Source organism: Maniola hyperantus, chromosome 3, assembly GCF_902806685.2.
Source record: "Maniola hyperantus chromosome 3, iAphHyp1.2, whole genome shotgun sequence".
NCBI lineage: Eukaryota > Metazoa > Arthropoda > Insecta > Lepidoptera > Nymphalidae > Maniola > Maniola hyperantus.
This window is the reverse complement of record NC_048538.1, coordinates 13,055,975-13,079,443: the sequence shown is the minus strand read 5'-3', so window position 1 is coordinate 13,079,443 and position 23,469 is coordinate 13,055,975. Positions and strand designations below refer to the sequence as shown.

At 36.6% G+C, this 23,469-nt stretch overlaps 4 protein-coding genes and 1 long non-coding RNA gene across 10 annotated transcripts in view; 2 read left to right on the top strand and 3 right to left on the bottom strand.

Annotated features, from left to right (window-relative positions):
* Cen (cerebellar degeneration-related protein 2-like) overlaps positions 1-3,274 on the top strand; it is a 103,624-nt gene extending 100,350 nt beyond the window's left edge. For all 3 annotated transcript variants that reach the window (XM_034984215.2, XM_034984214.2, XM_034984213.2), the window contains exon 6: positions 1,194-3,274. In XM_034984215.2, coding sequence (XP_034840106.1) covers positions 1,194-2,579 — 1,386 coding nt within the window. In that variant the 3' untranslated portion in view covers positions 2,580-3,274. The remainder of the gene's footprint in view (positions 1-1,193) is intronic.
* LOC117996349 (ATP-binding cassette sub-family F member 3) lies at positions 3,265-16,843 on the bottom strand. The gene is made up of 12 exons (XM_034984408.2): positions 16,076-16,843; positions 15,793-15,898; positions 15,156-15,324; positions 13,860-14,074; positions 12,468-12,731; positions 11,959-12,159; positions 11,241-11,423; positions 10,931-11,104; positions 9,613-9,787; positions 8,450-8,630; positions 7,893-8,113; positions 3,265-7,160 (listed from the first exon to the last, which is right to left on the bottom strand). Exons 1-12 carry the CDS (start codon positions 16,146-16,148, stop codon positions 7,005-7,007), a joined length of 2,118 nt encoding a protein of 705 aa, XP_034840299.1. The 5' UTR covers positions 16,149-16,843; the 3' UTR covers positions 3,265-7,004.
* Positions 16,844-17,378: 535 nt separating this feature from the next.
* On the bottom strand, positions 17,379-18,717 carry LOC138404694 (uncharacterized). 2 transcript variants are annotated; one of them, XR_011238522.1, is made up of 5 exons: positions 18,575-18,717; positions 18,229-18,432; positions 17,981-18,104; positions 17,654-17,732; positions 17,379-17,541 (listed from the first exon to the last, which is right to left on the bottom strand). It is a non-coding gene; the product is annotated as an uncharacterized lncRNA (long non-coding RNA). The 2 variants fall into 2 exon arrangements; XR_011238521.1 differs by lacking the exon at positions 18,575-18,717 and having other exon boundaries at positions 18,229-18,544.
* A 30-nt stretch (positions 18,718-18,747) lies between these two features.
* LOC117996351 (mRNA export factor GLE1-like) lies at positions 18,748-21,580 on the top strand. 3 transcript variants are annotated; one of them, XR_011238520.1, is made up of 5 exons: positions 18,748-18,890; positions 18,980-19,075; positions 19,800-19,936; positions 20,107-20,693; positions 21,340-21,580. XR_011238520.1 is itself a non-coding variant. In XM_034984409.2 (4 exons), the coding sequence occupies exons 1-4, from the start codon at positions 18,836-18,838 to the stop codon at positions 20,623-20,625; spliced, it is 807 nt and encodes a 268-aa protein (XP_034840300.1). In that variant the 5' UTR covers positions 18,748-18,835; the 3' UTR covers positions 20,626-21,121. The 3 variants fall into 3 exon arrangements, 2 of the variants coding, with proteins under 2 accessions (XP_034840300.1, XP_034840301.1); XM_034984409.2 differs by lacking the exon at positions 21,340-21,580 and having other exon boundaries at positions 20,107-21,121; XM_034984410.2 differs by lacking the exons at positions 18,980-19,075; positions 21,340-21,580 and having other exon boundaries at positions 18,792-18,890; positions 20,107-21,121.
* Positions 21,125-22,439, bottom strand: LOC117996207 (uncharacterized). The gene is made up of 2 exons (XM_034984236.2): positions 21,984-22,439; positions 21,125-21,912 (listed from the first exon to the last, which is right to left on the bottom strand). Exons 1-2 carry the CDS (start codon positions 22,264-22,266, stop codon positions 21,125-21,127), a joined length of 1,071 nt encoding a protein of 356 aa, XP_034840127.1. The 5' UTR covers positions 22,267-22,439.
* Positions 22,440-23,469: the final 1,030 nt, after the last annotated feature.

Sequence of the window (23,469 nt, the reverse complement as noted above, 5' to 3'; positions counted from 1 at the left end):
GAGACGGTCCAGCGGTTTGACGTCAAGCACGTAGTTTAACTTTGCTTGCTGCGAACGTCAAGCAATTTGTTCAAGCAAACGACACTTTTCTCATACGAACGACGACCACTGTCCGAACGTCGCGTCAAGCAAAAATATTAAATCGCATCAATCACCGTCAAGCACGTAAATGCTTGACTCAAGCATCAAGCAAACATTGTAAACGGTCAAAATGCTTGGCTCAAGCAAAATCTACGTACTTGACGTCAAGCCGCTTGACCGTCTCGGAAGCCTATAACATGTTTAACATCTAACTGTTTTAACACATTTTCCGCAATAATTTACAAAATTAACTTCACTAACTTTAACTAAAACAATATTATCAAGTCTCACACAAGGTAAAGGGACTCTCCCATAAAATCTAAATATTATTTTATAATCGCTTTCATCGATTGTACGGAATGGTTCCTCATCCCCCTCAGTTACAATAGTATGTCCCGATCCGATATCTGATGAGATTGTTTTGATCGTTTCTAGGCGACAAAACTATTCCAACTGCCCCTGATGTTGTTGATCACGCTTTGCATATGCATTATGAAGCGCATTTGCAGTAGTTTTCTTTGGATATATCGCATGTAGTCGAAGGTACGTCCATTACTGACACCTTTATTACCTAAGAGAATGCACGCTAGTCTTTGGTGAAGGTATTCGGTTACCAACCGTGTTGTGTGATGTTTTGTCTTTTTGTGTTTCCAACCATGTTTGCGTTTAGAAACGGTTAACGATTTACTAATACTTCATTGAATGATCGTAACACTTTACTAATCTACCAAACAATTCAGTGTGCATATCTCATAAACGTGTGCTTTATCAGCTAAGTTGGTCTAACAAAACTTGTCTTGAACGGTGGAGTAATGGGTGTATTTTTGACTAATTACCTCGTCTTAATTATTCAACTATGTAATACTAGATCATCGATTATAATAGTCCGTAATACATAAGACATAATAACTCTTTCACAAAGTTCTTGTTTCCTTGAATAACTATGGTTTTCAAAATTAATTGTGTACTGTTAACAATCATCGCATTTATTTGTAACTGACATACCATATAAAACAATCAACAAAGAATTATTATTATCATTAATATGCGTCCTAGGAGAGCTATTTTTTCTTGATACAAATTATACCTACAGTTAAAAAATATCTTTACAGAATGCGAAGGCGAAACTGCTACAAGGTATTTGGGCCAACAAAGAAGATGGCCACGAAAACCCGTACAGAGAGCTGGTGCAGAAATACGAAGCTTTACTCGAGGTTCAACTGTCGCAGGGAAAGAATATCAGAAAGAATAAGCCAATATTGTTGCCTAGCACACAAACACAATCAGGACCAATTTCGCTGCAAGATGAATTGCAAACGTCGGGCGATTACAGTCAATTTAATGTGAAAGATACAGATGAAGAAAGTGGACACGGCGAGGAAGTCCAAAAAGAAAACAATCAACAAAAGAAAGTAGAACCAACGTCTCGTAAGAAAATTATACAGACTCCGGACTTCTCTGAAGCTGAAACATCGAGCTCGGGCTTTTCAGATGAAACTAGCAATAAAGCTACGCAGACAGAACGTGAGAGACCCGGCTCTTTCCTTTGTACAATTGCAGACGGGGAAGACTATCGTTTCAGCATCTATGACGATGCAAGCCCAATGGATAGTCGTTTCCGCAACAGACCAGAATATCGCGAATTGTTCAAGGAAATATTCACTATACTGAAGAAAGCAGCCGAGAACAAAGATGACGGAGAACAGCTACCACTTCTTGACGATACGACCACGGGAAAAGTACCACCAGTGACCCCCGCCACGGAGGAACCTCCTGGCAACTTTACTGATGATACTCAGAGCGTATTGTCGTCTGTGATGTCGGAACAGTCGATTCCAGTATCTGATATTACAACTCCGGAATCAGCTGCGTCCAAAGAAAAGGAGCAGTTGAATCCCGAAACCGTAAATAAACCTGTAAATAATGAAATAAAACAGAAAAATATCACAGAGAACAAACCACTGGTTGAGAGCACCTCTGAGAAACCAAAAGAAACTGTCAAGGAAGAAGAACAAAACAACGAAAAGGATAAAGAAAAAGACCGAGTGCTTACACCACTGGTGCGCCAGCCACTGGAATACATTGCAGCTACTAGAAAGAAGTCCAGACATCGCAACCGCAAGCACAGCCAAGATCGTCAAGGAGCTGACTCACCTGTGTTCCCATCGCCTCCTAAAATTACCTACCAGAAATCATCCAACAAAAAGAGACGAGACTATAGGCCAATCGAAGTAAGTCCTCTTGTGAGAACAACTGAAGCCGAATGGAACGGATCCACACTTCAGTTTTACAATAGGAACATAAATTCTCCAACCCCCAGTGTTAGCGGCCGGACGGGAAAGATCTATCAAGGGTACAATTCAGAAACAGACTCATGGGATATTAAACAGAGCACTGCGTCCCAAGAAATACACAAATTAAGAAAACTAGAACTCTCATATGCCGAAGTTCTAAGAAACGCCGACAAAACTAAAAATAGGCGCAAGAAACATCAGTAAGTAAGTTATTTATAATTTTATCGACGGACCCCCTCTCACTCGACAGTGAGAGTCGAGTGAACAACCGCCATTTGTCTTTGCCAACTGGACAGATTTAGTTTAAGATATTTTGTGATCTGCTAGCGTTACTTTTAATTTGTACCACAAACCTTTATTGGTTGCCATATATTATGTTCTTTTATAGATCATTGTATCGTATATTTATCAATATATAAAACATTATTAATTCAAAAATAGTCCATTAAATAATAATATAATAAAGTATATTTGAATAAAAATATTTTACCCTCCGATGTAACAAAATAGAGTACCTAACGTACTTAAAAAAACTATGCATTTAAAAAAATCATGAAACTATGTATAACGTCTTGACTTGAGAATCGTTAAAATTAAAATTTAATTTTAATATTGTTAAAGTTAAATTTGTTCATTTGAAATTTTATTATTTGATATTTTCAACAGAATGAGTTTTATCCGTTAACTCGATTCCGTTATTACTTCAGTCACTATTTTAATTGTATATTATGTATTTGAATTATGAATTTATTTGTAAATATTCCTTTAAGTTAATTTTATACTTTAATAATTATTTGCCATGGTATCTGCGAGTACTATAATTCTTTGTGGAATTGTATGCTGAAATTTTATTTAATGAGAGGTTGAAGGTATGAAATAAAAATTTGCATTAAATATTATCAGTATTTCATTCGCCCTTGTCACTGGCTATAATCGAGTAATTTTAAATAACACACAGATTATATTACATTATTATAATTTAAGGTTACTTTTTACACAGATAATAATTTTCGCCATCACAGTGTGAACGTTGCAGTACGAAAGAAAAATTAGCTATTTTAGGAAGCGCTCAACTTTGCTTATCACAAACATATATAAATGCATACACAAATTATCGCCTTGCTTACATTAGACGCTAAACTTCCGTGAACGCAATAAGTATTTACATTTTACAATAAGACAAACAAAATAGACAAGTATAGTAAGCGACAGGCCGAGATGGCAATCATAGAAGGAACGCCCGCACACCCACACAGCCCAGCGCTAACCCGGTGTGGGCGATCGCGGGTCACGTGCGGGTGTGCGGAGCGTCCCCCCGCCTCATACCCCGATTGCCATCTCAACCTGTCGCGTACTGTACCTATAGATACAGAAAAAGAATAATATAAAACGCATTGAAACTTCAATCTGTCAACATAAAAAAATCGGTCAAGTGCGAGTTGGACTCGCACAGGAAGGGTTCCGTACCGTAATTTCGAAATTTTTTGTAGGTATTTGTTGTTATAGCGGCAATAGAAATACATACCTACACATTCTGTGAAAATTTCAGCTCTCTACCTATTATGGTTTACGAGATACAGCCCGCTGACAGACAGACGGACAGACGGACGGACGGAAAGCGAAGTCTTAGTAATAGGGTCCCGTTGGCATTCTTCGGGTACGGAACCCTTCTTCTTACAGTAAAATTGTTAAGATTGAATCATGATTTTGGTAATGATGACGTGACGTCACGTTTAATTTCACATCACTTTAAGGATTTAATGTTTTTTTTTAAATTTATAGACTAGCGCTTGGCTGCAATCAGACCTGGATGGCAAGTGATGATGCAGCCTAAGATGGAGCGCGCTTGCCTAGAAGATGCCTATTATATATTTAAATAACAATGATACTAATGATAATACAATTTTAATTATTACATGCTTGCGCTTGACGGTATTGATATTCTACTGTTAATAAAACCTTGGTATTAATTGATTAATTTTTACCCTTTTGATTTTAATAATTGTTTCTTATTTATTTTTTATAAAGACAAATCAGGTTTAAATGTATCACAATAATGTTTATTACACATAAATTTCACAAAAAGAGATCACCATCACGAAAGGAGAATGCCCAAATTCTATAGAAATAAACCCAGCGTCGATCAAAATCATTTATGTAGGTATAGTATGACAGGGCACAAAATATAGAAGGCCACAAAATATAGTTTCACATAGACTTGTAACCAAGGCAGCCACAGCGCGGCAAAAGAGTTTATAAAAGTTGATTTAATTTGGTGAAGATCTCATGAATATCTTCGGACAAGAAGGATGGAATTCCTCAACAGATAATAGTAAATCGCTTGCCATTACTGTAATAAATAATAAACAGCAGACTTTTAATCATGTACATGTTGAAGTCAGTGTTATTTTTTAAATCCTAAAATTTTCTATTAAATGTGGGCAACCTCCTTTGTCGATGTTTATACCATTTTATAAAATCACACTTTTAACTTAACAATAAAAAAAAATTGCAACAACAAAACTAGCCTGCTAGGAAGCTAAACAACCATTCAAATAAATCCTTTTGTCCAATCACGATGGCCAAAGAGCCTCTGTAGAAAATATTAGAGAGGTTTTTGAACAAGCTTAAAAGTTTGTACAGTTTTTTGTATTGAACTAGCAGATGCCCGCGACTTCGTCCGCGTAAAATTTCTGGTTTCTCATGAGATCTGAAATTTTTCCGCTGCAAAAGGACTCACTTACCTACTCACTCAGGACACGAAACCCAGAATACCTATATGCCAATTTTCATACTTTCTTCCAACTTACTTTTTGGCAAATTTTCATGTTTTTTTTTCTAACTTCAAAAACATAGGATTTTCATATAACCCTTCCACCCCCATTTTACTCCCTTAGGGGCGGAATTTAGTTAGATCTTTTCTTATCTGATACCTACCCCCTAGAAATAGCCTACATTTCAAATTTCAGGTAAAAATAACAATAGTTAAAACTTTTCTATAAAAACATCTCCCCCCTATTTTACTACCCTTAAGGAGGGAATTTCCCAACTTAACTTATACAGATTTTTATTATTTAAAGCTAATAACCTAAATGTCGATTTTCACGTCTCTAACTCCAAAAACAACCTTCGACCCCCCCCCCCCTTTCACACCCTTAGGGGGGGGGGGATTTTCAAAACTGTTTCTTAGCTGACCCCTACGTCCTAGAAAGAACCTACCTTCCAAATTTCAAGTTTGTAGGCTTTATAGTTTCTGAGATTTCGTGATTAGTCAGTCAGTCAGTCAGTGAGTGGTATTTCTCTTTTATATGTTTAGATTTACAAAAAAAACCTACAAACTTTTAAGCTTCTTGCTTGCCATTATTTAAATGTAATAATAAGTAGATACCATTAAGCGTGTAAAGGGAATACTTGACTTTAAACTGCTGCATTTGGCTCAAGACTCAAGCTCGCAAAGACGCGACGTCCTGCCATCCAGAACATACTTTCTTTGTCTGATCTTTTCCCCATATGGACCAGCAGGTTTTTTTGCCATAATCGGGGGATGCACTATTATCATACCGGCTGTATAACTGAATATAACTCATCAACTATCAGCTGTTAAATAAAATAAATAAATATTGTTATGGGGGACTACGGGACAATCTAAATATATAAAAGGACTGACTGATCTATCAACGCACAGCTCAAACTACAGGACGGATCGGGCTGAAATTTGGCATGCAGATAGATGGTATGATGTAGGCATCCGCTAAGAAAAGATTTTTGAAAATTTAACCCCTAAGGGGGTGAAAGAGGGGTTTGAAATTTTTGTAGTCCACGCGGACGAAGTCGCGAGCATAAGCTAGTACAAAAATAAACAAAGATCAGAATAACTTAATACTAACAGACAACTTTCTTAAATGCATTTCATACAACACTTAAAATTTTCTATGGGCTCTCAGGCCATTAGGGTGCCTTTCCATTGAAACATGCTAACCTCTCTTCACTTCACTTCAGAAGACAGGTACCGTACCCTCAGGCGCTATTTAAAATGGCTAAATTAACGATCGTCTCGCGACATATTGTGCTAGTAATTAGTCTACTCTTTAAGTGCCTCGAGCTCTCTCTCTCAACGATCTTGCGGTACTCGTCGAAGCCGCCCTCGATGCTAGCGACGGAACCGCCACCGCACACCCACAGCTCTTTGCACACCTTTCGACGAAGACTTTAGTAGGTATTTTGAGAGTTTTTCTTTGATATTAATGCAGCATATTTGTATACTATCTACTTTCATATTGGCATAACCTCAAAACATAAAAAATTAATATATTTTTATGGGGGGTCTCCTCAAATAAAAAATCTTGGTGATTACGTTTAAGTAATGAAACACCTATTGTATTTTTATTTTTTTGTACACAGACGCATATATCGATTTCTGGTAAAATGTAGTATGAACTTTGCCATTTTTTTAGACCTATCAATTTGGTTTAGTTTAGAGATTGTGTACATGCAAGAGAATTAGCCACAATGTAAAATACAACAAAGTTTTCTATGCTAACTTCGCTTCGCTTCAGTAGACAGGTACCCTCAGGCGCTATTTAAAATGGCTAACTTATCGATCGTCCCGCGAATGTGCTAGTAATTAGTCTACTTGTTCTGTGCCTCAAGCTCCCTCTCGACGATCTTGCGGTACTCGTCGAAGCCACCCTCGATGCTGGCGACGGAGCCGCCGCCACACACCCATAGCTCTTTGCACACCATTCGTATTAATCTCTCGTCGTGAGATACCAGAATAACGCCCCCCTGGAAACAAGATAAGTACAGTAAAGTTGATAAGTTTATCTAGTAAAACTCCAAGAGTATCTCTATAAAAAAGCAGTACTATTCTGAATCTACTATTCTTCTATCCCGGGTACACACTTGACACTACTAACTTTTCAGAGTGGTGTGTTCCAAGCAATTAAGTATCAGTCGCTTTAACAGTGAAAAAACATGGTGAGGTGTTCTTAAAATGTATGTATGTATATACTTTATTGCACCACAGAAACACAAATGACAGGTTACAAAAAGAAATCTTAATAAGTAGGTACAAAAAGGCGGTCTTATCGCTAAATAGCGATCTCTTCCAGACAACCTTAACGCTAGGGAAAAAACGAACAAAATGTGTGAAGTCTAAACCATTCTCATTCTGAGAGGAAAGCCATTCTCAGTAGTGGGCCGGCAATGGGTTATCAGGATGACGACGGTATCCAGTAACCTTAGTATTTTGCATTTCACCAACGTTGATAGAATTCGAGCGAAACACTACTTAGCTAAAGATCTATAGAGCGCAGTTTGACTTAAGATTGAGTTAAAACGAGACAGATTTATACGAGAGATATACATCTGTCTCGAAAATTGTCCGAAAAAGATCTGAGTTACTCTCAACTCACGCTTTTAGAAATTTTACTTAAAAAATTCAGCACACTCTTTTTCTACATCCTCTTTCTTCATATTATTTGACATCCCTGGCTTAGGCATTTTATTTACACTTACCGTATACTTAGTGATGGCTTTCCCCAGCGCTTCTATAGTCTCGATGTCCAGATGGTTAGTAGGCTCGTCCAGTACTAGGAAGTTGGGGTTGCCCATGCACATCCTCGCGAAGGCAACCCTGGACTTCTGACCTCCGGACAAACTGGCCACGGTCTGTAGCGCCAGGTCGCCGCTCACGCCGAAACTGCCCAGTTGCCTTCTGTATTCCTCCACGGTTTTACCTTTAAAATATTATGCCTTTGTAATTATAATTGAAAATACTTAAGTATCGAAAAAGAAATCTAGCATAACAATATAATATTGCAAGTATGTACAACTATCGAAGTGATAACAATCTGCATTTTCGGTAATTAAAATATTTCGACAATGCACAAATGTTACAAAATTAAACAAATCTTAATTGTAACCATAAAAATTATACTAGGTTCGCCCATAACAAGAGATTTAAAAAAAATAGGGCACATGGCTGTAGCGATGGGATGCCCATTTTGATTTTCAGAACCTTGTCTTTCTTACGCCATTATTGGTGACCTATATATAACTTTATGTAACAATACCTGGATAGCTCTTCTGCAGTAGCTCCACAGAATTGACGTTCATGTCGAGCTGGTCGACGTGGTGCTGCGAGAAGTAGCCGAACTTGAGGCCGCGGTGCACGTTGCGGATGCCACTGGTAGGCGACAGGATGCCCATTATGATCTTCAGTAACGTCGTCTTTCCCGCGCCATTGTCACCGACCTACATAAAAAAGTCGTGTCGTGTAGTGTTATTTTTAGGCCGACCGCATGCTATCAGAAATACCTGTCGGAAAAAATCTGAACTCCTAAATGTACAAAATATATGAGCAGATTCCACTCCGGCAGTGGACTCGGCTCATATATTTTGAACAAGACCCCGCAGACTGTCTGAATGTTGCCAGATTGGACGTACGCTTTTAATATTGCAGAGTGACTGGGGGTTTTCTGACAGACAAGTCCAATAATATTCTGCTGGACTTAGACGCAGGGCACTGCTCATTTTTGGAGAAACTGATTATAGTATAACTCTATTAATAAATACATTCCCAACTCCATAAATCAAAGGCACTGTAGCAGTCATGGCAGAGTGTGCTTTCACTCACGCTGATGGTTTTTTAGCTATGGGAATAACTCACGCTTCTGGTTTATCGCTGGTAACAAACTCAATTGGTTCATAAGTTTGTAATATAACATCGTGTACTCTATTTAGTTGCATTTTCTATGTTACATTTTCTTAAATGAGATAGCAAGAAAATGCAAGAGGTTTTTCATATCTTTGTCAAAATATAAATCTTACTGGCTGATGACCGCGACTTCGTACGCGTGGATTTAGATTTTTAAAAATTCCGAGGGAACTCTTTGATTTTCCGGGATAAAAAGCAGCCTATGTCACTCTCTAGGTTTTTATCTATACCCATGCAAAAAATCATGTCAATCCGTTGCACCGTTGCGACGTGATTAAAGGACAAACCAAACAAACAAACACGCTTTCGCATTTATAATAAGGGTACTGATTTAAATCTTTAACTTTTTTGTAAACCTTTGCTCTAATATCAGTTTTTAGTATGTAAACCATTATATTTTTTAACTAACATGAGAAAGGTGTTAAAAAGACACTTCTTATTATGCACTTGAAAGACGACCAACTGCAGGTAACAGTATTTTTTATTATTATACGAAAATAATCTAGCAAATATACTTACTATACATATCCTAGACTCCAACGTAGCTCCTAGGTTAACATTCTCGAATATGACCTTATCCTTTGCATAGTAGAATCCGACTTCGTTCAGTTGCAATATAGGAGGGGAGAGTGGTTCTGTCTCTGGAAACCGGAGGACTACATCTATTTCTTTCTCAACCGGTTTCAGTTCTGGTCTAAAATTTGATAGATTGAGCGTTAATATACATATATAGAGGCTGTGATAGCCTAGTGGTTAGGACGTCCAGCTCCTGATCGGAGGTCGGGGGTTCGATCCCGAGCACGCACCTCTAACTTTTCAGAGTTATGTGCGTTTTAAGTAATTAAATATCATTTATTTTAACGGTGAAGCAAAACATCGTGAGGAAACCTGCATGCCTGAGAGTTCTCCATAATGTTCTCAAAGATGTGTGAAGTCTGCCAATCCGCACTTGGCCAGCGTGGTAGACTATGGCCAAACACCTTCTCATTCTGAGAGGAAACCGTGCTCTGTAGTGAGCCGACGATGGGTTCTTATGCTTATAACAACTCACGTTGCTAGTTAATTACCTTATAGACAAGAGATACTCACAACTTCTCCAACATCTTGAGCTTGCTCTGTACGGAGGAGGCGCGGTTGGCGTTGTAGCGGAAGCGATCAATGAACTCCTGCGTGTGCGCGCGGTGTTGTTGTTGCGCCTCGTACTCACGCTGCTGGTTCTTATGCTTGTAACAACTCACGTTGCTGGTTAATTACCTTATAGACAAGAGATACTCACAACTTCTCCAACATCTTGAGCTTGCTCTGTACGGAGGAGGCGCGGTTGGCGTTTTAGCGGAAGCGATCAATGAACTCCTGCGTGTGCGCGCGGTGTTGTTGTTGCGCCTCGTACTCACGCTGCTGGTTCTTATGCTTGTAACAACTCACGTTGCTGGTTAATTACCTTATAGACAAGAGATACTCACAACTTCTCCAACATCTTGAGCTTGCTCTGTACGGAGGAGGCGCGGTTGGCGTTTTAGCGGAAGCGATCAATGAACTCCTGCGTGTGCGCGCGGTGTTGTTGTTGCGCCTCGTACTCACGCTGCTGGTTCTTATGCTTGTAACAACTCACGTTGCTGGTTAATTACCTTATAGACAAGAGATACTCACAACTTCTCCAACATCTTGAGCTTGCTCTGTACGGAGGAGGCGCGGTTGGCGTTGTAGCGGAAGCGATCAATGAACTCCTGCGTGTGCGCGCGGTGTTGTTGTTGCGCCTCGTACTCACGCTGCTGGTTCTTATGCTTGTAACAACTCACGTTGCTGGTTAATTACCTTATAGACAAGAGATACTCACAACTTCTCCAACATCTTGAGCTTGCTCTGTACGGAGGAGGCGCGGTTGGCGTTGTAGCGGAAGCGATCAATGAACTCCTGCGTGTGCGCGCGGTGTTGTTGTTGCGCCTCGTACTCACGTTGCTGGTTCTTATGCTTTTCCGTCTTGGTTTTATGGAACTGTTCGTAGTTTCCCCTGCAAACAAATACAAACATTTAATTTCGCGTTTGACATTTTATAGTCAAACGTGATTTTAAAAAATGTTGTGGTCAAGCGTTTGCCTATAATGAATAAATAAAATAAATAAAAATGTAGCGTAATGTGTAAATACCTGTATGTGTCGAGCCTCTGCGAGTGCAGATGCATGATATCGGTGGGAACGGTGTCGAGGAAGTTGCGGTCGTGCGACACCACCAGCAGCGTGGTGGGCCAGTTCTGCAGGTACGTCTCCAGCCAGATGATTGCTTTGATGTCCAACATGTTTGTGGGCTCATCGAGTAACAGAAGGTCTGGTCTGTAAAGTGTAAACAAAAAGAGTTTCAATTACATATTAATGGCGTCGATGCACAGACCCCGCGCTATCCCGGTGCGGACGAACGCGGGTGACGCGCGGGTGTGCGGGTTATAATCTTAACCTGTCGACGGGGGGTGGGGGGGGGGGGGGGGGGGGGTTTGGACAGGTTAAGATTACCATCTTAACCTGTCGCGGACTATACAACTTTTTCTTTTCAATCTTACTCAAAAAGGATGGACAATGAATTTTAAATTGAAATACTAAATTTTTGTCCACTCTACAAATTTAAACCATAGGCTCACAACTGGCACCTAAAGTCACCGTTTGACAGTTCTTAATTAAATTAAGTTTGTCTGCCCTTTTCATAAGAATAACATTGGTAAGAAAAAGATGCGAAACTCTAAAATTTAGTTGTCCTCAGAATAAGTACCACTGTCTTTTAAACACTTGCGATCGAACCCTGGAGCCCCGACCTAGGACGCTCACATCTTAACCAATAGGCTATCACACATCATTATCATGTCATTATACTAACTTGGAAAACAGAGCCCTCGCGAGCGCCAGCCTCATCCGCCATCCACCGGAAAAGGTCCTCGTGGCTCGTGCCTGCATCTCCGGCGTGAAACCAAGCCCACTAAGGATGATGGAGGCTCGAGCGGGCGCCTTGTCCGCCTCTATGTTCTCCAACTGTGCATACACCTCACTAAGCTCTGGTGACAGGTTTGGGTCTGTTGATCTGGAAGAGGGTAAGCCTTTTGTCAAAGTCTTAAGTTAATGTTTTTTTTAATTCTAATAAAAGTTAGCCCTTGAATGCAATTGCACCTGCAGGGTTATTCGCGAACTCAGTGATTTATTCAGATCAGAGCCATATTTTAATCGCAGTTGTTTCTACATTGCTCATTCACTGAGCCGAATCTTGGACCTACTTATAAGATCACAGAGTTCACCATTGCACATTTTTTCTTTCGAGACCCTCGAAAGAAAAAACCTTAGACAGAAGAGCTACTTTACTAGAAAATGTTATGAAAACATAAATTTACATACCCACTATTGATAGCCGCTGTAATTTCCTTCTCCCTTCTCAACAAATTTTCTCTAATCGAGTCACATTCTAGAACACTCTGCAGCGCGATTGTATCATCACCGGTTACCTCTTGTTCCACGTGCAGTATGGAGATGTGTGAAGGTATTTTTAGTTGTTTACTCATGATCATGCGCAGTAACGTAGTCTTGCCTAAACCGTTACGTCCAACTAAACCATATCGTCTGCCAAATGCAAGAACTAAATCGGCACCTTGTAATAACACCCTGTAAATAATTTTTTTTAATAATTATAATACATGCGCGTGGCCGCCATTTTAGTGACGTCAGCACTAGATTGAAGTTTCGAGCTGATGGTATATTTTTATTTCGGCTGACGTCATTTCGATGGTAATGAGGCATGGTTCCAGCGCAATAACAAATTGCGGGACTTATACACAAGTTTTTATAGCTGAACGTACTTAATTTTCAAACCCTTCAAGAGAACATAACAAAACCTTCAAAAGCTAATTATTGCAATAAATTATACAGAACTAGCTGTTAGGTAAGCATCAACACAAACATGTTTTCAACTGGATTTTCCTTAACTAGTAAATATTACCATCAAGAATAATTATACATTCTATTCACTGTACGCTTGGCTTATAGTAATTTGCTAGAGTAGTAAGCATCTTATATAGGATTTAAGTTTTTAATAAAATCCTAGGGGAGCTCTTGATTTTTTTGTGTCAAAAAGTAGTCTATGTCCGTTCCCAGGATACAAGCTGTTTGTGTATTAAATTTTGTTAAAATCGGTTAAACATAATTGGCTGTGAAAAGCTAGCAGACAGACATACTTTCACATTTATAATATGGAATTTATTATGGAAGTATGGATGCTATCTCTAACAGCATCAAACCTTTGCTTGACTTTGTGTTTAGGAAAAGCTGAAGAACAAAAGTGAATTTCAATACTTATTTTTATTTTAGTAAATGAAATGAAATTAGACATGAAACAAACTTTTTATGCCCTTTTTAATCACTTTTCACAAGCTCTAAAACTATTTAACAAACTTTAGGAAAATACAGTCTTAAAGGATTTAAGAAAAAATATTACTGCTCAACTATAGTTCGCAACAGGTTGAGAGGGCAACACGGGTATGAGGCGGGGGGAGCGACATCCTGTACATCACCCACGCTCGCCTGCACTGGGTTAGCCCCAGGGTTCTGCGGGTGTGCGGGGCATCCCCACCCTCATTGCCATCTCGACCTGTCACATACTATAGGGTAAGCAACAGAACCATAGCTTTTAGTCACAATCAAAACTGTTTATTTCATGTGGGCTTACTTTAAAAGTGCTTACTTTCTCCGCTAGTTTGTAAAAAAACCAACTCAATAATCTAAAAATCTATTTACCTGTCCCCATAAGCTATATCAAAGTTTTCTATCCTTATATCTTGAGTTCTGTTAGTGCCTTTGGCTTCAAGCTTGCTATCCTTCTTTGAGGTGACCTGAGATGCAGTGGCAGTCTGTAATACTGGAGCAACAAATGGGACTTTCGCATCTTTTTGCTTTTGCTGTTTTTGTTGCAGTTTTGCTTCTGCCTTTTCTAATTTTCTTGCATCTACTTTCTAAAAATAACAGATGAATAATGTGTTATTGCTACAATTTAATTAAAAAAAACCGGCCAATTGCGAATCAGACTCGCACACTGAGGGTTCCGTAGTACAATAGTATTTTATCGACATTTTGCACGATAAATCAAAAACTACTAACTAGATCTCGTTCAAACCAATTTTCGGTGGAAGTTTGCATGGTAATGTACATCACATATTTTTTTTAGTTTTATCATTCTCTTATTTTAGAAGTTACAGGGGAGGGGACACACATTTTAGCACTTTGGAAGTGTCTCTCGCGCAAACTATTCAGTTTAGAAAAAAATGATATTAAAAACCTCAATATCATTTTTGAAGACCTATCCATAGATACCCCACACGTATGGGTTTGATGAAAAAAAATTTTTTGAGTTTCAGATCTAAGTATGGGGAACCCCAAAATTTATTGTTTTATTTCTATTTTTGTGTAAAAATCTTAATGCGGTTCAAAGAATACATCTACTTACCAAGTTTCAACAGTATAGCTTTTATAGTTTCGGAAAAAAGTGGCTGTGACATACGGACGGACAGACAGACATGACGAATCTATAAGGGTTCCGTTTTTTGCCATTCGGCTAAGGAACCCTAAAAAGTTAAAGTTTTTGATATCTACAGTAAATAACCTGAAATTATATCATTACTAGCTGATGCCCGCGACTTCATCCACGTGGAATTCAGTTTTTTAAAAATCCTGTGGGAACTCTTTGATTTTCCGGGATAAAAGAAGCCTATGTCACTCTCCAGGTTTTTATCTATACCCATGCAAAAAATCACGTCGATCCGTTGCACCGTGATAGAAGGACAAACCAACAAACAAACACACTTTTGCATTTATAATAAGGGTACTGACAAATAAGTGATTTAATATCAATAGCTGTCCTTTTAGACCTTTGTATTGGTTGCCTAGAAGACGCTAGGTAGCGATAAGACTGTCAAATTGTACTTATACTTTGCTTTTATGTGTTCCCTGTTGATTGTCAATAGTTTGGCTAAAACTATAACCAAGTATGAAAGTAGTGATATTGAAGATATTTTGAAGAATATTTTTGTTACTCACTAAACTATCATCCCTTGTTTGTAGCCATATACTTTTAAGGTCCTCTGTTTCCGGAACATTATTTGTCATTGAAGCCAAATGTATTGGTGCATCTAAAACTTTTCTTGGTCCATTTGTGTAACTAGACTTCTCTGGTTGTAACATGTTTAATAGTTGCTCACATATATCTCTATTAAAAAAAATACTTTTATCACACACATTTTTTTTTATTACAGAAACAAAATTTTAATCTTTTAACTAAGCTGACTGAGACTATTCTTTGGTGATGGTAAACCGAGTTAAATTAGAAAGCAAAAATTTGCAATAAACTAGTACAACAATGGTTTTTAACCTATCATCATCATTAACCCTTCGTCGGCTCATTACTGAGCACAGGTCTCTTCTCAGAATGAGAAGGATTTGGCTTTGGCTATAGTCCTCCCTAGTCTCCAATCCAAATGTGGATTGGCAGACTAAGGTACTAATACATAGAGATAAAATATTATGAAAATTACAACCTGATATCATTTTCAGATTTTTCAGGAGACTGTGCTGTTGTTACATTAAATTGAGTGCAATAAAGTGCAAGCAGAACATCAGCACTAAATCACATCTGTTTACCATTTATCTAGGGTTAAAATATAAAGAAAAGTCTAACCTGATATCATCTTCTGATTTTTTAGATATTCCTTGTAGAATTTCTCCTACTGCCTCGTACACTTCCTCCGTATCTTCGAATTCTCCGGCACTATTATCCAATATGTCTGTAAAACATTGCTAATCAATGGGGAGATTCTTGATTGAAGATATTTAGTGTGCGACCATTTGTACCAACACGAAATGAAGTTTTTTTTCGTATAAGATTGATAATAGAATAATTATTATAGAGCAAGACAGTAAAACAATTATAAATTAACAATCAAATAAGTTTATAACCTTACCTTCAACATATTTTTTTAATTCTTCATCTATTAGAGGAAACTGACTTTTAATAAAATCGCCGAAGCTAGCCATTATTTTTGCAAGTAACTTGGTTAAAACCAAGAGAATTAAATTAATTCTATCATTTATTTTACGCGAAAATTAGGTAAATACCTATCTCCCGATGTCACGTCAATGGACCATAGACAAAATTATAAAAATGTCATAGACTGCAACGACAACGAGTGCAATGACTCTTTGAGGTAGATTTGGCATTAGAATAATAATACCTTGTTAGAGCAAGCTAGGTGTATAGAAAAGCTCTGAAGAGTGATAGAGATATAAACACAGTTTTTTGTCTTTGTCATGGTTTAGCTTTTTTTGTTGGGCACGTTGTAGTTTGTGCCCAACAAACCTCTGTGATAGTAATTTATTGCGAATATTACGAGTTTTTCTTTAGTTTTCTGTTTTAAATTTAGTATTGAAGGTGTGTAGAAGCCATTTATGGTGCATTGATGTGTAAAAGTTGTACCTAGTGAACGCAAATTATGAAACATAACCTTTCATACGTAAGTACTATTTCTTTTATTCTTAGTCTGAGGTCTCACTATAAGTCAATGAATGTCAAACTCTTTGGTGGAATTTGTAATCAGTGATATGTGGTGTAGTTTGTGGTCAGTGATCTGTGATGAACTCAGTACCTATTCTGTGACAGTCTACGGTACTATGTGCCATGTAGTGATTACTCTTGGGCGCCAGCTGGATTACTGATCTGTGGTGCTAGGGCCGTAAACACAGAACACATTTACTCCAGGAGAAGAAGCCCAACTACATACAAATAAAGTGCAGACTATGCACCGTCACGCCATCTATTAGTGATTCCATAGAATTAAACTTTTGGCGCGAAATTACGAACCCCGTTTTTTTTTTTTTTTTTCTATATTAGGCCCGCATTTCAATCGCCAAATAATCTTTAACCGAGGAGTTTATTCCACAGTTAAAGATTATTATTTATGGCGATTGGAAAGCGGCCATAACAAAACTGGAATAAAACAAGTAAAAACTTTTTAAAATGCTATAATTTTTAGAAATAAATTTTTATATTATACTGTGAAAACCATACAAAGATTTAAGTTATGTTTTTACTTATTTTTTTTCTAAGCTATTAGATGAAGTAAAAAAATGTACTTTTAAAGTGTTTTATTACAACTATGTCATAATCCACAGCATACATAATGAAGAAATTACAAAAACAGGTTAAAGTTAAACCAAAGTTGGATTACAGTAATAAATCTTAATAGAATGATTATCTTTTAAACAGATTAATTATTATTAAAGATCTAATACTGAAATGTTTTTCAAACTAGGGAATGTTACATAGCAAGAACTACTTATTCAATATATCATAAATAAAATAATGAACAGAACCAAGATAGGCATATAGGCATATTATTTTGGTAGTGGTTTGTGGAAGCACAGACAGGTCCTGAAATAAGGCAAAATACACAAAATTATTATATTTTTTTAACTGATGATTTATAAAAAATTGCAATAGAAACATTATATAACATACCACTGTGATGTATCTTATTACATACCACTGTGATGTATCTGGTGGCCGAGATAAGATAGGCACATTTGGTACCTAGTGGGTTGCGGAAGCCACACTGACTGTTCCTGGAATAAGGCAAAATACACAATCATTATATTGGTTTCTCTACTGAGAATGTATTAAGTAGGTACATATTGCAATAGAAATCTATATTATGTACCACTTGAATTAAATGTTGCTGTGATGTGTCTGCTGGCAGAGACAAGATAGGCACATTAGGACAGGTTCTAAAATAAGGCAAAATGAACAATTGATGTTTTTCTGAGAATTTTTTACAAATTGCAATAGAAATGTATAGTAACTAGGTACATACCACTGAAATTGAATGTTGTTGCAATGTTTCTGCTGGTGAGCCAGGCACACTGCAGCTGGTGTGCAAGCTTTTCAACACCTACTCAGTTACATTGGCAAAACAATATTCTGCCCAAATTCGAAGCCTGAAACATTATAATAATACTATATAATAAACCAAAATATCAAAAACACCAGCGTTTCTGACTTCTTTAGCCGGTTTGTAGACAAAAAGAACAGCTGGTACTTAAGGGACACGACAATATTTACCTTGCATAATTAGATGCCTTTCCGGCTCTTGGTAAAGAGTGGATAGTAAGTGTTGGGTCGAAAGCCAATGCACAGCACTTAACACGCTTTCTATATTTATCAGACATGATAAATTTAATCTTACAAACGAAAAGAGTCACAAACAATAAGTCACTGTCCTTATTTTTCTCTAGTCTCAATCACACTGCTGCGAGTTTCTTCAAGCTAACAGGGAGAGAAAAATAGAAGCAAAAACACTAAACCACATGAAATACAACTAAAAATATACAAATTTATCACAACTGTTGGGAAAGAAAACTTTCATATTTAAACCACATTTAAACCAACAACCTAAAAACAAACGTACCATAGAGTAGATAGTTGCCAGTTGTTTATAGTTTGAAACTTTGTCTCTGACTTTGAAGTCTAGAATGAGACAAAGAATTTCTTTGTTTCATTCTAAATGATTCCATAAAAAAGTCTGCAGTGGCCCCATACAAAGTTGCCACCCCCTGGCCGTAAACCTTAAAATACTGACATCCAGGGCCGTAAAAAAATTAAAATAAAAAAACTTTTTGGTTACGAATCCTGAATTTATACAATTAAATTATTTTATTATTTTTTTGCAATGGATGAAAATATTGATAATAACGTAGCAGTTTTAGCTATATTGGATAATCAATGTAAGTACATTTTGTTTTTCACCTAACTACCTATATTAAGTACCTAATACCTAAGCCTAACATTTTTATTTTATTCCTTCGAATATTAGCATCACCATACAAGCAGAACATAAACATCACAAACTATAATCATCTACATCAAATAAATCAAGAAGAAATAGAAACCAGTGAAACTTGTAAACAAAGTAAGTAGGTAAAATTTGGATTTGTCTATGAAGCAGGTATATCTACAAAGGCTAGTAGGAGTGTGCAAAATTCTATAGGTGGTAAGTTTTACCCAACTTTGTGTGCCAGCCAATATTTTGAAAACTTTAAATTAAAATAGGTCCAAGCATGATTTACCTTTAGCAGAGTGAAGGAACTCTGTTTGATTCTGAATCAAATATCAGGCTATGAGTGATGTGAAATCAAAAAAATTTGTCATTTCATAGCCTACCTAGCATTTGTAACAAAACTAATAATTTGTAACAAAACATTGAAGCCTCCTTTTGTTAAAATTAGTTCCTAACTGCTGTGAACTGTGCTTTTGGTCTAATTATGATAGGTAATTAGAATGTTACTTGTCAACAGGTTTCTCTTTTATTGTCTTTGAACTTTTTTTGAACATTTCCCAGCGTCCTGTCCTGTCCGGAGTGATGTGCTGGACAGGACGCTGGGAAATGTAAATATTATTTTGGCAAACCCGACGTCCGAAGCTGCAAAAAGTATGTATAAGATGGTCCGTAACAACATAAGTCGTAGAAATAATTAGTAAATAAGTAGTATTTAGATCTAGATTTAAGTGTCTGATTTTTTTGTAAACTTACGAGAGCCACATAGTCACATTAGTGACTCAGCTCTTTAAAAGAGAATTAAAAAAAAAAAAAACTTTTTTTGTATTCCAAATTTAAGTATTTTTATTTATTTTAGATATTATATGGACAAAAAATGCAACATTAATGTTGTTGAATTTATATGAAACTAAACTCAACCTGTTAGATAATCCAAAAAAGAAATCCAAAATGTGGATATCAATGGCAGAAGAACTCAAGCCCTTTCATATTGAGGTAAAATGAAACTATATTTTTCAATCTTAAAAATCATGAAAATATGTTAATGAAAGAAATTGTATGATTAAATTATATTGTGCTTAGTAGAATCAAAATAGTGGTAAATAAAGCTCCAATGTTTGGTATTTCAGAGGTGGCATTCAGCAAAAATATTTTTTTTTTCCTAGGTGACACCAGATCAAGTCAGGTGGAAAATCAATGCACTTACAAAAAAGTATAAAGACTGTATTGACAGTGGACAAGGGTCTGCAGCTTTCAAGTATTTCAATGAAATGCACCAGATTCTTGGAAGGTTTAATGAAGACAGTGGAACTTACAGACTAGCGTCAGGTGTAATACAAAGCCAGGAAATAGTCAAAGATCATACAATAAATGGAAAAATAGCCTTCAAAAGTTCCACACCTTTCAGAAAATTGAGAGCAGAACGTAGGGCCAAAGTTGAACTAGACAAGCTGTGGATTGAGTATATAAAAAGACAGGAAGAACAAAAGCAAATAAGAGATGAAAGGTATGAAAGAAGTTTAAGGTTGAGAGAGGAAGAGTTGCAATTAAAGAAAAAAGAATTGGAAATAAAACAGTCAATAGCTTTAAGAAAACTACAGTTAAAAGAGAAAAGACAAGAAGAAATCCTTAAAATTGAAAAAGAAAAATGTGCTTTGCTAAGACAATTATTAAATGACCGATAAGGCCGATAACATACTTGATGAGTTAGAAAACAAGTCAGATTTTCTAGTTTTCATTCAGAAATACCATTGTAAGTATCAAAATTCAGAAAGCATTGGTTTCTGAAGCCATTTGTTTATGGACATTGGTTTGTGAAATAATGTACTAAGTTTAATTTTATTTTATTACAAAAATGTTTATTATTATTTATTGAAAATGTGATTACTTTTCATACATGTACAATCGGTTCATTTTTTTTAAAACTAGGTATCTTAAATATTTAGTAAGTACTCTAATATTTTTTTAAATATGTATAGTTCGCGACAGGTGGACATGACAATCGGAGTGAGGACCCCCCGCACTAACCAGGTGTGGGATAGCACGGGTGACATGCAGGTGTGCCGGGCATTCCCCTGCCTCATGAACCGACTGCCATGTTGATCTGTCCCTGTCCTTGGATCCATCTACATCTCATATTATATTCTTGGATGTAATATATTAAAAAAATATTAATAAACATTTTTAGTCATTTTCATTTAAACAATAATTATGTAATATGCATGCAGCAACAATGGTATCAGTTATAAAAGCAATATTCCTATAAACTGTGAATAGCTTTATTCTTCTGAACCTGCTCTTTAACAAGTTAAAAGCTTTATCACTTAATTTTCTAGCAGCTGCATGACAAATGTTAAATTCCCTCTGATGTAAAGTCAATCTTTTGTTTTCCCTGAAAGGAGGAACTAACCATGACAAAGATGGATATCCTGAATGCCCAATTAGGAATGAATTATGTGGAAAAAGAGCACTTTGGTTTTGTGTTGCAGTATGGTATATAGGAGACTTCTTCAATACTCTTGTACAACTTGTAGATCCTGGTTCACCACAATATATGTTAGTAAATTGTAAATTAGCATCAATTGTTGCCTGTAAAATTATAGAAAAATATCCTTTTGTATTACAATATTCTCTTGCATTTTTTGGTTTCTCAATTTTCACATGTGTACAGTCAATTATGCCTAGCAAATTAGATATCCCTGTTTTACCATGAAAACTATCACATATTGTTCTAACATCACTAATGTCCTGTGGCCATTTGATAGCTTCATTCATTTTAGTTAAAAGCCAAGCAACAACTCTCCTTATGACTCGGAATGTTGACGATATTGATATATCAAACTTTGTGGCTATGGGTGTTAGGGGCTCTGTATTTGCTATAAAAGATAAAAATATGTAAAAACACAATCTGGGTTCCAAAGGTTTTAAGCCAAATTTATGATTTGCTATACACCCAGATTTTTCCAAATCATCTGAAACAATGTAAGTTTATAAAAACGATGGCTATGAAGATACAAAGAATATTTTTTAGTTTTATGTTTACCTATAAGTCTGTACGCAAGTTTTCTACTTAAACCTAACCGGTTTTTGAACTCTACTTCTGTCCAAGATTCTACGATATGTAAGTAATCGTCCACACGTTTTCTTCTTAATCTTATAATGTAATGCATAAGAGGAAAAAAAAGTCGATCTTCATCATTATCATCTTCCGAAAATTCTGATCTTATACTGCTTACATCGCTCCAGCCACTCGATTCACTACTACCACTGTAAGTTGACAAGGTATCAGCATCAGCCAAGAGTAGTGCTATAGCTTTATTAGCCATTAATTTTATATCTCTAATCTTGTTGCTTATGGGCAGTTAAGTTAACCCACAGAACATGAGTTAACCTAATAGAAAAATATGATTTTGATTTAGAATAGTTTACATTTTATAGTAATTTCGTATGTCTTGTAAACAAACAATTTGACGTTAATCCACCGTTTATATGACAGTGACGTTTAACAGATGAATGGTAGGTAATTCCAGTACCTATAATAGGTAATGTGCTCTGTGTAGGTATAGTTAGTTTGATTTTATCGTAGATAGAATAATAGGTAGATTTAAGAACTGTGTAACCGCGTATGAGAGCGATAGCACGACGTAACGATGAATAACACTACAATTATTACCATTGTTTAGTAGTCAATATTTGTATTAACCGATCAACAATATTTGTATTAAACGTTTTTTATGTGAACACAAGTAAATAACTCATGAGAAATACAATTACGCCACGAATTCTCAAAGTTTGTTTTGCAATTTCTTGTATGTATTCTTGAAGAAAACCAGTTACATGATAAGGGACAAAAAATAGGTTAGCTGCGTCGCTGTTTATCACACTAGTAACTTTATCTGTGCTCTCTTTTTAGTGTGAATGAGTAAGCAAACGTTCCTGTATCTACCTTTATTACTCTATCTACGGATTTTATATGCGTCTGACAAGTCTCCTTGATTCTTAGTCTGAGGTCTGAGGCGTAGATAGAGTAATAAAAGTAGATACCGGAACCACAGATATGTCCAGATTTGCAACTGCGTGGCCCCATCAGTCCCTCTCGCTCAAGCAGATTTTCTTACTTGTGAAATGTCATTCCTTCTACACTTCACGTTGTTTGTCAAATACGTACAAATACATTTTGACAAACAAAAAAAATAGCCACGGTGATAAGGACAAAACATAATCATTTAGTCACGTTCTAACAAGAGCTTAAATGCATTTAGCTATCTCGCTCTAACAGTAAGTGTAACAATAGGGCTACTTCTAACAGTCCTTATTCTGAGACAGGAACGTTTGCTTTCTCATTCACACTAAAAAGAGAGCACACATAAAGTTACCAATGTGATAAACAGAGACGCAGCTAACCTATTTTTGTCCCTTATCGTGTAACTGGTTTTTTTTCAAGAATACATACAAGAAGTTGCAAAACAAACTTTGAGAATTCGTGGCGTAATTGTATTTCTCATGAGCTATTTACATGTTTTCACATA